The sequence below is a fragment of the Salvelinus fontinalis genome, unplaced genomic scaffold (genome assembly GCF_029448725.1).
Source record: "Salvelinus fontinalis isolate EN_2023a unplaced genomic scaffold, ASM2944872v1 scaffold_0004, whole genome shotgun sequence".
Taxonomy (NCBI): domain Eukaryota; kingdom Metazoa; phylum Chordata; class Actinopteri; order Salmoniformes; family Salmonidae; genus Salvelinus; species Salvelinus fontinalis.
The window spans coordinates 65,116-83,069 of record NW_026600213.1 but is presented as its reverse complement, the minus strand read 5'-3'; the positions used below and the strand labels follow the sequence as shown (position 1 = coordinate 83,069).

General features: G+C 46.5%; 2 protein-coding genes across 2 annotated transcripts in view; one reads left to right on the top strand and one right to left on the bottom strand.

Annotated features, from left to right (window-relative positions):
- Positions 1–2,749, top strand: part of LOC129841964 (NACHT, LRR and PYD domains-containing protein 12-like) — a 38,306-nt gene extending 35,557 nt beyond the window's left edge. The window contains exons 9-11 of the mRNA XM_055910330.1: positions 1,246–1,419; positions 1,701–1,747; positions 2,219–2,749. Coding sequence (XP_055766305.1) covers positions 1,246–1,419; positions 1,701–1,747; positions 2,219–2,742 — 745 coding nt within the window. The 3' untranslated portion in view covers positions 2,743–2,749. The remainder of the gene's footprint in view (positions 1–1,245; positions 1,420–1,700; positions 1,748–2,218) is intronic.
- LOC129841963 (general transcription factor II-I repeat domain-containing protein 2-like) overlaps positions 1–6,994 on the bottom strand; it is an 83,430-nt gene extending 76,436 nt beyond the window's left edge. Inside the window, exon 1 of the mRNA XM_055910329.1 lies at positions 4,942–6,994. Coding sequence (XP_055766304.1) covers positions 4,946–6,754 — 1,809 coding nt within the window. The 5' untranslated portion in view covers positions 6,755–6,994 and the 3' untranslated portion in view covers positions 4,942–4,945. The remainder of the gene's footprint in view (positions 1–4,941) is intronic.
- Between the last annotated feature and the right edge of the window lie 10,960 nt (positions 6,995–17,954).

The following is a 17,954-nucleotide window of genomic DNA, read 5'->3' as shown; positions in this document are numbered from 1 at the left end:
CCAGGGAAACACAGGGATATATACACCGGGGAAACACAGGGATATATACACCAGGGGAAACACAGGGATATATACACCAGGGAAACACAGGGATATATACACCGGGGAAACACAGGAATATATACACCGGGGAAACACAGGAATATATACACCAGGGAAACACAGGGATATATACACCAGGGAAACACAGGGATATATACACCAGGGAAACACAGGGATATATACACCAGGGAAACACGGATATATACACCAGGGAAACACAGGGATAAATACACCAGGGATATATACACCAGGGAAACACAGGGATATATACACCAGGGAAACACAGGGATATATACACCAGGGAAACACAGGGATAAATACACCAGGGATATATACACCAGGGAAACACAGGGATATATACACCAGGGATACACAGGGATATATACACCAGGGAAACACAGGGATATATACACCAGGGAAACACAGGGATATATACACCAGGGATACACAGGGATATATACACCAGGGAAACACAGGGATATATACACCAGGGAAACACAGGGATAAATACACCAGGGATACACAGGGATATATACACCAGGGAAACACAGGGATATATACACCAGGGAATCACAGGGATATATACACCAGGGAAACACAGGGATATATACACCAGGGAAACACAGGGATATATACACCAGGGAAACACAGGGATATATACACCAGGGAAACACAGGGATATATACACCAGGGAAACACAGGGATATATACACCAGGGAAACACAGGGATATATACACCAGGGAAACACAGGGATATATACACCAGGGAAACACGGATATATACACCAGGGAAACACAGGGATATATACACCAGGGAAACACAGGGATATATACACCAGGGAAACACAGGGATATACACCAGGGAAACACAGGGATATATACACCAGGGAAACACAGGGGTATATACACCAGGGAAACACAGGGATATATACACCAGGGATATATACACCAGGGAAACACAGGGATATATACACCAGGGAAACACAGGGATATATAGACCAGGGAAATACAGGGATATATACACCAGGGAAACACAGGGATATATACACCAGGGAAATAAGCGACACCTGGAGGGGGTGGAGACAATCACAAGACAGGTGAAACAGATCAGTGTGTGACATGAATATGGAGAAAAATATTCTGCCACTATTTTCACAACCAAAGAATATCAGTGTGGTTTTAATATGATTTGACTCTTTGCAGGCTGTCAGGCTGTCTAGTCACAGAGGAAGGCTGTGCTTCTCTGGTCTCAGCTCTGAGGTCAAACCCCTCACACCTGAGAGAGCTGGACCTGAGCTACAATCACCCAGGAGACTCAGGAGTCAGACTGCTCTCTGCTGGACTGGAGGATCCACACTGCAGACTGGAGAAACTCAAGTATGTAGAGGGTTTATGTCCATGTTCATATCAGACATGTTTGACTTATCAGGCTAGTTAAGACAAACATTCTGACCACCACTTGGACAAAGTTATATGCTGAATGTGTGTGTGTGTGTGTGTGTGTGTGTGTGTGTGTGTGTGTGTGTGTGTGTGTGTGTGTGTGTGTGTGTGTGTGTGTGTGTGTGTGTGTGTGTGTGTGTGTGTGTGTGTGTGTGTGTGTGTGTGTGTGTGCAGGTGTATCCCTCAATGACTGTCTGTTCTTCTGCTTACAGCTACAGTGTGGAACATGGTGGAGAGTACACAATGAAACCTGGGCTTAGAAAATGTGAGTGTTGACTGCTGTGAAGAATATGACTAAGAATAAGTCTTAATTCAAGTTAAGTCAAAGTCAAAGACCACCATCATTACTTACTTGGTCATATTAAATATCAGCTGTAGTTCTACAGAAGCAGAAATCAGGGACACCAAAGTTTACAAAGAGTTGCTTTGACAATGTGTGTGTGTGTGTGTGTGTGTGTGTGTGTGTGTGTGTGTGTGTGTGTGTGTGTGTGTGTGTGTGTGTGTGTGTGTGTGTGTGTGTGTGTGTGTGTGTGTGTGTGTGTGTGATTAATGGGAATAAGTGTGTTTTATATTACCATACAGTATAACATATGATCATTCATCTAGTCTCAAGTTACCTTAACTTCTCCTTTTGATACCTAGAAACATCTACATTAAATGAATTAGTGAAAAGTGAGTTAACATTCTAATGTGAATGATGATGATTTCTAATATTGTGTCTGGTTTCATCCATCAGATGTCTGTGATCTCACACTGGACCCAAACACAGTAGACAGACTCCTCTCTCTGTCTGAGGAGAACAGAAAGGTGACATGTAGGAGAGAGAAGCAGCCGTATCCTGATCACCCAGAGAGATTTGAGCACTGTAAACAGGTTCTGTGTAGAGAGGGTCTGACTGGGCGCTGTTACTGGGAGGTAGAGAGGAGTGGGGGAGGGGCTGATATAGGAGTGACATATAAAGGAATCAACAGGAGAGGATGGGGTGATGACTGTTGTCTTGGATACAATGACAAGTCCTGGAGTCTGATCTGCTCTGACAACAGATACATTGCCTGGTACAATAATCATCGGACTAGCATAGACGTCCCCTCCTCCAGCTGCCACAGAGTAGGAGTGTATCTGGACTGGCCAGCCGGCACTCTGTCCTTCTACAGAGCCTCCTCTGACACACTGACCCACCTGATCACATTCACCTCCACATTCACTGAGCCCCTCTATCCAGGGTTTAGGCTTTATTATGACTCCTCAGTGTCCCTGTAAATAATAACCTGACACTGTCATGACTGTCCTGATCAGGTCAGGTTACAGGAGACCACAAATCAAAGAGAATGTTTCGGTAGAGATGAAATGTGAAGTTAGTTGTCTAAAATTGGATTTGAGTAAAATCTATACCTTGCCCCTTAAACCTGGTACGCCCAGAGAATTGCCTTGAAGGCGGTTACGCCCACTTCTGACCCGAGGGTATAAAACCTGTGAGTGCAGAATTAACATGCATGACTAAGTGACCCGAGCTGCAGCCAAAGGTCTAAAAGGTCAACGAACCCAAAACGCAACAAGTTTGAAGACAAAGAAATATTTTTCTGCCCAAGCTACGGATGAGTAGCGGTGTCTAAGCGGGTGAATTCAAGCCGAACCACCTAGCCTCCACTCCCCATCCCTCCACTCCCCATCGAATCGTGGTATCTACACTCTTTCATCTTTACGCTGTGAGCTCTGAGCTATAGAGCTATCTGTCCTCCGAAGACCCCTTCCAGAGCAAGGACCAGGGACAGGCCAGTAAGCCAAAGGACACGGACATCGTGAGGACACCTAGAGAGGTGCGCAGGAGAAGTACGTCACTGAGCAGCCTGAACGGTCCACGCGGGAAAATCCACGGAGACCTTCCACCAGTAATTACATCATTATATTCTGACTCATAACAGCGGCAGTTTGGGGCAAGGCCAGGGTTAGAATGAGCATAGCTGACAATTTCACCCAAATGTATATTCCTCTCGTGTACTTTCTCTTTTTCTCTCTCTTTTAAATCCCCATTTTGGGTGACACGCGCCCTAGTGTGTTGGCCCGTTATACTAAGTTCTAATCAATAGCCTAGAATGTGTTTTTGTGTATGTGTATCTTTTATCATCATTTTAGCTTTTTAGTAAATAAACATTCAACTAAGATTGGTGTGGTACAAATTCATTAGTGAGACCCGGGTCCGTGCAGAATCCCGGGCTATACGACGTTCAGAACGAGACTGTTAGAGGCAACTGGTTAATTAGCGGCTGTGGTAAAATCGATATTCTGATATTCTTTGAGTTAATTTGGGAAATAGAAACTCAATAAAAACTAGTTTTCCCATGGTGCCCCAGGTTAATGAGTTAATAATTGCTTGATTCAGTAAATCACGTAATTAGAAACTTGTAATCATTCGATGAGCAACAGTCGCCACATTAACTGATACAACGTCACGACATATTGGCGCCCCGTGTGAGGATTCTAAGATAGGACTAGGCCGCACTGTTGGGTTAATTCCATACCAATTGTGAAGCCAGATACATATATACCATTAATAGCTATAGGCAGGACTAGTGTGGGAGAGAAGCGTGTGTGTGTGTGACTTTCAATTTCACCCAGATACTGGTCGGGAGTAGACACCCGGTGGCATTTCTGACGAAAGCCAGTGTGTAGGGGGGGTCTACCGAATGCTATGGGCTAGGGCAGGGGTGGGCAAACTTTTTGACTCGCGGGCCACAATGGGTTCTAAAATTTGACAGAGGGGCCGGGCCAGGAGCATTTGGAGGGAGTGTTTGGGCCGGATATACTAAAGCATTAAATGTAGTGTGTGCAAACCTCATAGCACAGTAAGAACACTACAACCCAATTTATTAACTGTCTTTCAAATGTGAAAAATAGCCCTTATCAGTTAATAAATTTGTCTCAAGGAATATGCAAGATATGGCATTTACATACTATTTCGCAGATACCGGGATGAGGAAATGTAAATAGATTAAAATAACATACGCACTGTGATTTATCAAGATTGCGTCTGTTTTTAATAAGTTTCAATCGAAGGTGCAAAGTTAAAGAAATCAACATTTATTGAAAAATGGAATCACTTTCAACATTCAAAACATATTATTACACAACGAAATACTCAAGCTCAATAATATCTACTTGTGTTAAACTCCGCAAAATCATGGATGGATTGTCCTGACCGCGCGCTCTACAAACTCGCCACGGACGCCCTCGCCTTCACGCGCAAACAGTACACGTGTATCGTTGCCAAGCACACAGACATAGGCTGTATTAAATATCCTACCTGCAGCTGAAAATTTAAATTTAAATTAAGAGCGATGTGCGGCGTGTTAATAAAGCTACTGTACCGCTGCTGTGCGTAAATGCGCATTGCTCTTAATTAAAAGACGCACTTCCAAACTTTCCATATGCATTTTTTCATAACACAGCAGAAAAACTCACCATTTCAGTGGGAACAGTGTTGTTGGTCTCCCTTTTTTGCCAGTGCATCAAAGTCTGGAGTTAGTTTTGTTGTGGCAATTCTCAGGACAGATCTGAGGTGTTGGTCAGTTAACTTGGATCTGTGATGGGCTTTGTTGATTTTCATGACGCTAAACGTCTGCTCACACACGTAGGTCGAGCCAAACAACACCAGCATCTTCTGCGCCGTCCTCCGGAGGTTTGGAAACGCGGTCTCGTTAAGTGAAGCGTAAAAGTCATTCAGTTTAAGAGACTTGAACTTCTCCTTTGAGACGGAGTCAGACTGAAGATCGATCAGTTCCAATTGCAGCTCCTGCGGTGCTGATTCGGGGTCTTGTGACAGGGGACAGGACACCAGTTGAAGTGACTTGTCAATTTTTTCAAAATCACAGAACCGACGGCAAAATTCTCTGTGCAGATCGTCCAGTGATTTGCAGTATTTCTTCGCATTTCGGGCGGCCTCTTTCTGCACGGCTAGTGTGGGGAAATGTGCGAAAGATTTGTTTGACATTTGCCTGGAGAATAAAACCAGCTTGGATTTGAAGGCTCTCACATTTGTGTACATGTCGTGCGCAAACTGATCTTTCCCCTGTAGCTTCACGTTCAGCTCATTCATGTGTGAAAATATGTCCACAGCAAACGCAAAGTCACAAAGCCAGTTTGTGTCGCTCAGCTCGGGGAATTCTTCGGATTTCCCCATTAAATTAAAAAATGAGCGAATCTCGTCTTTGAGCTCCCAGACTCGTTGAAACACTTTCCCCAAACTTAACCAGCGGACGCGAGAGTGGTAAAGTAGGTCCTGGTGATCCGCATTAGTTTCTTCCAGGAACGTAATGAACTGACGATGATTAAGTCCCCTTGCTCGTATGAAGTTAACAAGTTTTACAACTGGATCCACGACGTGATTAAGCTGCAATACAGACTTACACAGAGACTCCTGATGAATGATGCAGTGAAGTAAAATAACATCCTGGTCAGGGTTTTCTTCTTTCACTTTATCCTGGATTCTTTTCAGCAGCCCGATGTTTTTTCCAGTTAAATTTGGCGATCCATCCGTGGTGACATTGGCAAGTTTACTCCAAGGTAGCTTCATTCTCTCGATGACAGCAGACACCTGTTCATATAAGTCCTCTCCTCGCGTTTTCCCTTTCAGTGATTCCATGCTCAAAAGCTCCTCCGTTATCTCAAAACTGTCGTTAATCCCTCGGATAAAAATTAGGAGCTGAGCAGTGTCTTTTATGTCGTTACTTTCATCCAGTGCTAGTGAATATAACTTAAAGGACTCCGCCTTTTTGTTTAACTCGCTGACTATATCTTCGTCAATCAGTTCCACGCGGCGAGTCACTGTCCTGCGTGCTAAACTGATTTTTTCAAACTTGGCTTTGCTCTCCGGACACAAGAGACCTGCTGTCTCTACCATGCACTCTTTCAAAAACTCGCCTTCGGAGAAAGGCTTGCTAGCCTTTGCTAATTTGAATGCCAGCAAATAACTTGCCTTGGTACTTGACTCTTGAATTGCAGTTTGTCGGTGAAAAAAGTTCTGTTGACTCTGTAAATTAGCTGCCAACCTCTGAGCAGTAGCCGCCCGTTCTTGTGTTGACTGCTTGCTAGCATAGTTTGCATGCTTCGTGGCAAAGTGACGGCTGATATTGTACTCTTTAAAAACCGCAACAGCTTCTTGGCATATCAGACATACAGCCGTTGATCGGACTTCAGTGAAGAAGTATTTTGTTGTCCACTCCTTATTAAACACTCGGCATTCGCTGTCCACTTTCCTTCTCTTTGGTCCGCTCATTTTCACAGAAGGGCTTAATGGTGACGTGAAACGAAGTGAAAATTAAAGTGAAATAAAGAGAAATACGCGCCACTCCAACAACGGTCAATGTGTTTTGAGTGCGCCATCTATTGGGGAAACGTGGGCATTGCAGGGAAAGGGGAAAAAAAGGAGGTTTTTACTATAATTTGGACAAGTTCGGCGGGCCGGATTAAAAAGCCTAACGGGCCGTATGTGGCCCGCGGGCCGTAGTTTGCCCATGTCTGGGCTAGGGCATATGTACCAGCCGATTGCAAGCATTCTGAGAATAATACTAGTTGGGCCCAAGTTAGTGTTATTTCTGTCGATCGCTTCAAGGAGCGACCTGACTCGGTCATAAGCAATTCCTAGAGCGAGGACATATGAGCCAGCCATTACGGAAATTGGAGTAGATATATTCGTTTGACCGAAGCGAAGTCATTATCTCTCTACCTCTCGCGTTTGGTAACGTGAAGAGTTTAAGGGTTGAACGTGAGACGTCACCTAGTAAATCCGTTCCCTCATTGGAGGGAATTTCCCGTGTGCGGCGAGGTGGAAACCCCGCGCAAGGAAAGCTAAGCATTGCTCTAGATGCTAAGCTAACAAAGGGGAGCAGCCATTTTTGTTTCCCCCTTTGTTCATAGTGAACTTCCGCGCCAGGCGGGAATCCTGTGAGATCTCAGCTTGCGCTACCAGTAACCTCTGGTGAAGAATCGCCAGTAATTTTTCGTTAAATAATTCAGGTTACGCTGGAGGATATCAAACCAGTCTCAACTGATTGGATATCATTGTCTCAGTCAATTGTATACATTAAATTGATACGCTACCTTTCCAGGTTGGTTATTGGAATAATACACAAACGAATGTGTTCTAACCAATGAGACATGGTTAAACTGTTCCACATTAACTTAGATATAGCAACTATTTCAGGTTAATTAAAGCTAATTCCTGTAACCTATACGGGGTTGACTAATCATTCAAATTGATTAATTAATTAAATATGTTTTACCAGCTCCATGGTGTTTAGGGAGACCTTTTTTACAGCATTGTGAAATTCTACCTTTACTGGTATCTGGTCGATTTTAGCTTGTGTTAACAGTGACCTCCGGTGGTGAAGAATCACCAGTAATTATTTTAAAATAATTCAGGTTATGCTGTACGATATCTAACCAGTCTCAACTGATTGGATATCATTGTCTCATTCAATTTTATATATACATTAAATTGATACACTACCTTTCCAGGTTGGTTAATTGACTAATACACAAACTACTGTGTTCTAACCAATGAGACATAGTTAAACTTTTCAACGTTAACTTAGAGATAGCAACTCTTTCAGGTGAATTAAAATTCCCAAATAGCCTATACAGGTTAGATTTATCATTAAAATCGATTTAATCAATTAAACCTGTTTTGGCAAGTTCAGTAATAACCAACTCACATTACTGACCCAGTCTTGATGATTCATTGACGTTTACAAACTGAGTTAAATCGTGTTTGCAGCCTCCAACTCAAAACCCAAAACATTACGTAAATTGAAATAACTGATAATCGTAACAATGAGCAATCCATCAGATGGGTTTCCACCCATTTCCCCTCTCATCAGTGGACCTTCACCCACGGAAAGATTGATCGCTGACCTCAGCAACGATGCAAATCCTAACTATGCCGAGGGGCTGAAAATGTTAGATTTCGAAGCCATAAGCGAGAAAAATGCAGACATTGCAACAGATGCTCTTCAAAATAGACCATCAGGCGGAGGCCTTGTGAAGGTTCTCTCCAGTTTAGCCCTCAACTATGCCCACCAGCAGAGATGGACAGTGCACCAGTACCTCAGTGCCCAGCAGAGGCACGAGCAGGAAGCTGGCATGTTCAAGGCACAGGTGGAGAGAACCAGGGAGCTGGCATCGAAAGCCGAAAAGGATAAGCTACTGCTAGCCGAGGAACTGTGTGTGAGGACAGATAAATTGGAAGATCTGTCTAACACTTATAACAAAGAACGCGAACAAACTCTTGACCAAGTACGTATTCTAAAGGAACAACTCGTTTTAGCCAAAACTAAATACGATGAAGTTCACGCAAAACTTGATGAATCTAACGAGCTAGCTAGAAACCGGGGCGAGCAACTTGAGGCCCTGCAAACGGTCGTGAATGAAACCACTCAATGCAATAATGCTCTATTCCAAAAACTGCAGACCAAAGACGATCAGTTAATGAACACAATGACCAAGTTGGAGGACAAAACAGCAGAACTCATTGAAGTCGCTGATTTAATGAAGGATGAGAAAGACCAAGTGAGAAAGTTGGAAAATGTGACCTTTAAACAAAATGAGGACATTGCATCACTGGATCTCTCACTCCACACTCGAGACCTCTCACTGCAAACCATGACAGATAAGTACGAGGCCGAGCGGAGCAAGGGCGACACCTACGTGTCTAAAATAAACACCCTCAACTCCCAGGTGGACTCTGCGATGCAGCAGAACACCACCCTTAGGTATCATCTGGAGGAACTCCAGAACAGTCACGCGCTATCGCGGGACAACCAAACCAAGCAAAATAGCTCACATCCGGAGCTCAGAGACCGAGGGAATGTAGATGACAGGAGAGGACAGCCTCTTTCTCTTGGCCATTCGACCCACAGTGAATTGGGGCCTCCTCGCCAACACAACCACAGCTTGACTTTTCCTCTTGGCCTTTCGGCCCACAATTGCCCACGGGAGAGTGCAGATGCTCCCCGTGCACTTGGCGGAGACCGCCTTGACAAAATCGTTAAAAACTTCCGCCTCTTTGACCCCGTTCCAGGAAAGCCAAACGACACTGAGACATTCTTAGCAGACATAGAGGACGCCTTGGATGGTTACCCAAACGCTACGAATGCAGACAGGCTCTACCTGTTGAAGCGAACGTCCAACAGACACGTGACAAGGTTCATCCGTTTACAAGAGCAACACGTACAAAACGACTATGCTCAACTTGCCACGGTTTTGAAAATAGAATTCAGTGGTTCTGCGACTCGCAAACACGATAGCTCGTTGGCTAACAATATCAGACAAGCTCGAAATGAACATCCACAAGCCTACTATCACCGGCTTCGTTCAGCTTACTTTGGCATGCTCACTGAAACCGGAATGGAAGATCTATTACCATTTAAACAACTGTTCCTGTCAAACATGTCTCCCAACTTCATAAACTACTTGGGCCCTACTGCCCACGTTGGGTTGCAAATCTCGACGCTCCGAGAACTTGCAAGCACCGCTTTTGAAGCATCAAAAGCAAGCCGGGCTAAAAGCCCGGACACCTCGACTTTCGAGCTTAGGCGGGAACCATCACTCGAATTGGAAGGTGCTGCATCGGGGACATGTGCGGTAAAAGATGACGATCAAAGGGGGTGGCTACCAAGTAACCACCACTCCGACAACCACCGCCGTAACAATAGCAACGATGAACGTTCCCAATCTAACAGGTCCCGTAGAGATCAACCTAGCCGATATGCCCCTGCGCCTAACTCTCACAAATGGTCAGGACCTAAGGGTAACAAGCGTAACAAGGGCAACAAAGTGTTCAACAATGATCTAAACGCTAACCGAAATGATATAGAAGCTATGGTAAGAGAGATACTGCAGCGTAAGAAACCTGAGAAAGAGGACAAGGATAAGTCATCATGACTAGGCGTAAAATCGTCGGAAACCAAGTCCGCCGAAACTCTTGCAATTCAAGAGGACGCAAACATTTCCGTTACCCCCGCCCCCACTCAAAACCCCGTCCAAGAACCGCTCGTTCTAGACACAAGCCCGCAGGTTTTGTCTACAGACTTGGATGCGGATGTGGAGATGCACAAGATAAGTAGCTTTGCAACAGACGATTCCTCTCCCATTCCGATAGAGGACCCACTGGGTCACGTTGGTGACTTATCTGTCTTGGAAATCGACACAGATTACAAACCGCTCCGTTCTCCCAACCCACTCCATTTTGTTGGAGATATGACGAGAAAAACCAACTCGAACAGGCCATACCTTAGAACAGTCCTGGAGGACTGTTTGACCTGTCATGCCCTGATAGATTCGGGTTCGACAATTTCCCTCATATCCGAAACCTTGCTGGATGACCTAAAAAGGGCAGTCGACCCTGCAAAGCGTTGGTTGAAAACGGAACATTGCGATACGAATCTTCGAGGCTTCACGCAAGCCACCTCGCCCCTAACCAAGCGTCTCCTACTTAAACTCATCTTCGAAAGCGTGTCACTGATCCACCCCGTGTATGTGACTAGCATCGAAATTGAACGGATGCTGATTGGGATTGATTTAATTGACCGTCTGGTACCACTTATGGATTGGAAAACCAATCAAATCTGGTCACAAATACCGATGCCAACTCCGTTGACTGCACCGCATTCTTCCAAGGCTACCTGCCATACATTGTGCAACGACGTGGGTTCGACGTCAGCCTCTGACACAAACCCGGTGAACTTGGCCATGAGCCCGCCATCGGTGACAAATGACAAGGTTAGTTCAACTCGGAACTTAACCGAACATGAGGTCTTCCTGTGTGGCTTGGGTGACTCACCAGCTGACACTTACCGCCCTCCTCTGATAGGGGGCGTGTGCCTAAATGGTACTAAGGTTGAGGACGCCATACTGGCAACCTGGTCAGAAAAATCTGCAATCAGTCTGGAATTGTTCAACGAAATTTCGAAAACGGTTAACTGCCATCCCCTTGTGCCGAAAACGTTTAGATTTCCACTGGGAACGACTCCCCAGACAACACTCACCGCAGTAGGGGTGTGTGCGCTATCGATCCGCATTGGAACCAAGGAAGTATCTCACTACCTACTGGTTGTCGCGGACCTCCCACATACAGTCTATGTGGGAGCGGACATTTTGGTAAGATTGGGTGTTAAACTTGACACCATACACCAAGTTCTTTGGTCTTTGGCTCAGCCAAACCAACATGCCTTGTCTTTCGACCCGGTGCGAATGGCATCCGGGCAGACTATTCCCGAAGCTTGCAAGGTGATTACTGAGTCCGCCATGTTGATCCCGGCAAGAACTACAGAGGTTTCTGTAAGACTGAACCTGGCGCCCGGATACCGGATGGAAGGCACCACCGCGTTCTTCCAACCCTCTCCGCAACTATTCGACTTGGGGCTAACTATCAATGGCAACCCGCTGTTGGAACTAACCGCTAGATCCACTTACCTCCTGGTACAAAATCTGACTCAAGCGGATATTTCCATTTCTCGGCACACTCAGCTAGGAACATTGATCGATTACTCCTTCCATGATTTTGAACTGGTTGTTCCCGTGATTGGGCCTCTTCCGTCCTCCCTAGACCTAGATGGTGAGGGAGGTACGCTGTTTACTTGTCAGTCAAAAGCAATCGCACTAACTCCCGTATTGCCACTTGACGACACATCAACGTTCAGGCTGGATGTCGATTCTGACAGCAACCTGTTAATATACTCCATCGTCACGGAGGATGATATTGCGTCTCCTCCTGCACGCGAAGTACACTCTTGTGAGGTAACAACCGATGACTCTCCCAAAGGTGACATGCCATCACCACCCGAGGAAGACCTGTACAACATCGCCGAACCATACCCTGGTTTTCATGCGCAGGTAATACAACTACTGTCGGAGGCTGATGCTCTTGTCAATGACAATGAACGCCATCAGTTGAGAGAATTGTTTAACAAACACAGTGAGATCTGGTCAACAGACTCACTGGATTGCGGGGTTACGGATATCCATGTGGTGCGTATTCCTACGCCACCCGGAGCAACTCCTACGTTTGTTAGACAATACAAAATCCCGCTCGCAGCATACGCAGCGGTACAAGAGATTATCGATTCCTTATTAGCTAAACGGATAATCAGGGAATGTAACAGTACGTACAGCGCTCCCGTGTGGCCTGTTCTAAAACCAACGGGTAAATGGCGTCTTACCGTTGACTATAGACAACTCAACAAACTGGTTCCGCTGTCTCGTTGGCCAATGACACAGCTAGACCAAGAGTTGCCAAAGGTGGCAAACGCCAAGTACTTCTCCACCGTCGACGTGGCTAATGGTTTCTGGACCATGACAGTCGACCCTCGTGACCAACACAAGTTGGCTTTCTCTTTCTCGAACAAGCTCTTTACGTTCAATCGCTGCCCATTCGGGTATGCGAACTCCCCTTCAGAGTTCAACATCTTCCTGCACAAGGCAATGCCAGACGCAGCCTCTAGGGGGACGATAATCTACGTGGACGACGTTCTCATGAGAAGTGAGACTTGGTCACATCACCTCAATGAAATGGACCACGTTCTCACCCAACTCGGGACTGCAGGGGCTAAGTTGGCCATCATGAAGGGACAATGGTGCAGGACCAAGGTAAACTACGTTGGGCTTCTGGTGGGTGCCGAGGGCATCCTGCCACAGTCGAACAGAATCCAGGCTGTCCGCAACATCAAAACACCTACGAACCTTCACGAGGTGCGCAGCTTCTTGGGAGTATGTAATTACTCCCGCCAATTCATCGAAAACTACGCCGACTTGTCAAAACCGTTGACTCATCTTCTTCAGAAAGACACTCCATTCATTTGGGAGGTCACTCACAACGAAGCGGTGGCTTCCTTGAAAAACCAGCTTTGCAAGGCACCCTGCCTGGTATACCCCAACAAAGACAAGACATTCTTCTTGGAAGTTGGTTTCTCAGAGCACTGCCTTAGCGCAGGGTTGTACCAAAAATACGACCAAGACAAACGTGTGGTTGCTTACGCGAGCAAAACACTCAACCCGGCAGAACACAAATACTCAGACTGCGAAAAAGCACTGCTGTCGACAGTCTGGGCAATCAAACACTTCACCAGCTATGTCGGAGGACAAAAGGTGATCATAGAAACATGTCACCAGCCTGTGACTTTTCTGAAAAGCCAACGAATCCGTGAAGGTGCTGTACACAACAGCAGGATAGCGGCTTGGCTCATGACGCTACAGAGCCATGATGTAGTGATCAACTACGCAAAAGCGAAAAACCTGCCTTTGGGCAGTGCTTTGGCGGTGTGTCAACGCTGTGGTGACGATGAAACCGACTCCGCACCACCCCCGCGTGACATCGGTCCGCCATTGCCTTCGAACCATCACTACTTCGAAGAGAACGTGTGTCTTGAAATGCCGATGGCATTTGTAGATGGCTGTTCTTACCGCCATCTAGATCACTTGCAAACTGGTGTGGGATTGGTACACAACGACATTCCGTGCAAGCCACTTCAATTTCAGCTTGGCAACAAGACCAGCCAGTTTGCAGAAGTGGCTGGCGTGCTGATCACCCTGCAAACGGCGGTAAAACATGAATTGTCAGAACTGGCGATCTGCACCGATTCAAACTACGCGAGACTCACCTTCTTATGCCACTTGCCGTTTTGGAAACAAAAGCACATGACTACTTCAAGTGGTAAGGAGGTGAAAAACAAAGAGCTCATCCTAGCTTGTGATGACCTCATCACCAAACACGACATGCAGGTGTATTGGAAAAAAGTCAAAGGACACTCCAAATCACCTGGTCGTGACAAACTTGGCAACGACCATGCCGACAGCATGGCAAAATCCGGTGCAATTCGCGGCACCCCTTGGGTTTTTGATGCTCGAGACAAAAAAAACACTGAGGATGCTATGGTGTCTGCGGTAACGCGTAGCCATGTACCACCAGGGAAAACGTCTTCGCACGAACATAATGTGTTGCTAACGCATTCATTCCTGAATGACGACCTGGTAGCAATGCAACACCAAGATGAATCCCTCGCCACTTTGATGGCGTTCCTGTCGGATCCTGTCAACCACCCAGTGTCCGAACTGGCTTTGGCAGGTTCACACGATTTGCGTTCGCTGTACGCAACTAAGCAGCACCTCACACTTGTAGATGACCTACTGGTGTATGTTTCAGAAACCGACACCGCTCGAAGGTGGGTGGTTCCTAAAACACAGAGGGGGATAATGATAGCCCATGCCCACGACGAGCCATGTGGAGGCCATAGGGGTGTCAAGGCTACATGTGAAACATTGCGACAGGTGGCCTACTGGCCTCACATGGAACAAGACGTGGCACAATACGTGAGGGGGTGTCTAGTTTGCTGCCAGTTTCAACCCTCCAAGCCACTTCACAGAGCACCCCTGCAACGCAAGGGTGTGTCTTTCCCCTGGAGCTCGATCCAGATCGACTGGGTCGGCCCAGTTGCCAGGTCGGCCAGAGGCAACAAGTATCTCCTCACAGTGACTTGCGCATTCACAAAGTGGGTGGAGTGCCTGCCGGCGACCAATGACACAGCGGAAACCACGGCCGTTCTTTTGCTAAACCACGTTTTCAGTCGTTTCGGCCTGCCAGGAGAAACCGTGGACAGCGACAGAGGAACCCACTTTACGGCAGCTGTAATGACCGAACTGTGGAGGCTTCTGGGAGTCAAAGCTAAACTCCACATCGCATACCACCCTAGGAGTTCGGGCAGGGTGGAAAGGAGTCACCAGACTATCGTCAGAATCTTGAGGAAATATGTGGCAGCCAACCACAAAGATTGGGACCTCAAACTCCCATTGGTACTGATGGCGATCAGAGCCACACGCAACAGGTCTACAGGAATAACACCCTTCGAGATGATGATGGGGCGGCAAATGACACTTCCACTGCATCTCCTGTACCAACCGGGAGATGTCGCCGCAGCCACCGCCTACACGGCTCATCAATACGTGACCGACTTGCGGAACCATCTCCAGACTACCTTTGCGTATGCTCAAGGACAGTTGGAAAGAAGTGCAGAAGGTGACAAGACCTATTACGACAAAAAGGCCTCACACCAGGTGTTCGAGGTCGGGGATAAGGTATGGTACTACATATACGCCAAACCCGTGGGCGTTGCAAGAAAGTTCCTGCCCCACTGGACGGGGCCACACGAGATTCTGGTGAAGCTATCCCCTGTAGCTTACCAGATCAGAATCAACAAAGGTCGACAAAACGCCACATTAAAGTGGGTCCACCGGAACCAAATCAAGTTGTACACTCCCCCCATGGGAATAGAAGGGGTGCTAGCCAGCACCGAATAGATAAAACCTAGCAAAGTCAGAGGTACTAAGAAAATTCTTAAGTACCCTCAGCTGATCCCTTCCAGGGGATCAGTACGTTGCACCTAAAATCTCTTATTTTCTTCCCAGCTACCAGATACACATCTGTTGACACTATTGATATCGTCCTGCGCTGTACTGTTTTCAAAACAAAACCCGAAAAATAGTTGTCAAAACAATTTTTGCTTACAAAAACAAAAAACTTAAATAATCCAACAATCTCTGATTAGGCGTTTCTGTAGGATGGAGTTCCTTTGGCTGATCCTGACACTCTGCGCCCTGGTCAAAACCAACCCAGCAGACGTAATCACGAACGGACCTCCTACGGGAATCGTTCTCCGCGACGATCCAGGACTCCTCATAACTAACTGCAGAGCACACACGCAGAGAGTGTATGTCCGCCTAGATGCAGAGAATGTGTACCGCCAACACATTCCACCTGCGGCGCATTTGAGTTGGGCCGGGGCTGACTGGACCAGCCAGGCAATTAAGCACGCCCAGCTAGACACTGCCCATATGTTGGCCCAACTCCAAAAGTTCACAGTAACTCAGTCAAAACTAGCCGAGCCCAGGCGAGAGAAGCGATTCGTCGGGGCCCTACTATTGATAGGGGCAGCCGTAGGGTCACTATTTGCCCTAGGCACCACTGCCATCAACGCAGTCAGTCTAGCCACAGTCAAGAGGAATGTTAGGGAGATTACTGAAGAGATGCCACTTATCCAGCAGCAGATGAAGGCACAGGCCCTCAAGTTGCAACATGTGGGAAAGTCTCTCCAGGACACTATGCTGGTGGTCAACACACACGCTACCCTCCTGAACAAAACTATCCTGACTGTTACCATGATCCTTGGTCTTATTTCCCTTGGCGTGTGCACCTACTACGTACACAGGCGCACACGTGCAATGGAAGACCTAATGAGGTCTTATACTAGGATCACCTGTGGGACGGAAGCGATCCCAATTTTTGGAAAGTTAGCAATCGATCCTGAAAGCCCCTTTGGGGACCCAGTCCCAGCCTCCTCTCCTGAACTCGCTAGGTCAGCCCAGTAATGTGCCCAATGTAAGCTTTGGCCTTCAGGGGCCAAGTTTTTCCTAGTGCCTTAACTACCCACCTGCAAGTAGGATCACCCTAGACAGGACATTAGAGACAATGCCATGATAGAGTCATTTAGCCAAGACCATGGACATATATAGGACATAGTCCAAATTAGATGATTAGGGTGTGGTAGACACATTTTGTATACTTTTATGTTTTATTCCAATTTTTCATTTAATTTCCTTTGACACTTAGGAAACAGTAGAGCCCAATGCCGCTCGTTTGAGGAGGAAATGTAATGATGTATTGCCTGAGTGTTGTGCGCTATTAACGTCTGCCAAGTTACTGCCTAGATCCACTAGCCGGGATAACCGGATGACGGGCCGGAACACGGAGCCACTGCCGGACCTCCCAGGTCCATTCTGGTGGTGGTCCGCAGCTTGCGGAAATCCTACCAGGGTGAACCACCAAGGGGGGGGACTGTTATGATGATCCACAAACCAGGACATCCGATGGTCATTCTTATGGTGGGTTGCAACATGCAGAATCATTCCAAGTTGAACCTACCAGAGGGGGACTGTCATGACTGTCCTGATCAGGTCAGGTTACAGGAGACCACAACCCTCCAGCTTATCTCTCAACCCCAACAGATGAGGAGAGATCTAAGGGTCTGAAGATGTGGGGGTTTTATGACCCCTCACACCCATGGTAATTCTGAGGCCACAGAAAACATTCCCTCTCACTATGGAGAACCAGCCTCAGAACTTTAAACATGCAATAAAGGGACTTTGGAACAATGGTTTCCGTCAACTACAATGGTGGTCATGACGATAGATGGAATATGAAAATGGCTGTCATTTTTGTTTTGTTATTAAAGGTTAATAGATGACGTTATTATGAAAACATTGTAACGTTAAGAGTTTTCCTCGTATATGCTTGATGTTTATACATTGTACGTTGTGTGGAAAATGTCCAAATCAAAGAGAATGTTTCGGTAGAGATGAAATGTGAAGTTAGTTGTCTAAAATTGGATTTGAGTAAAATCTATACCTTGCCCCTTAAACCTGGTACGCCC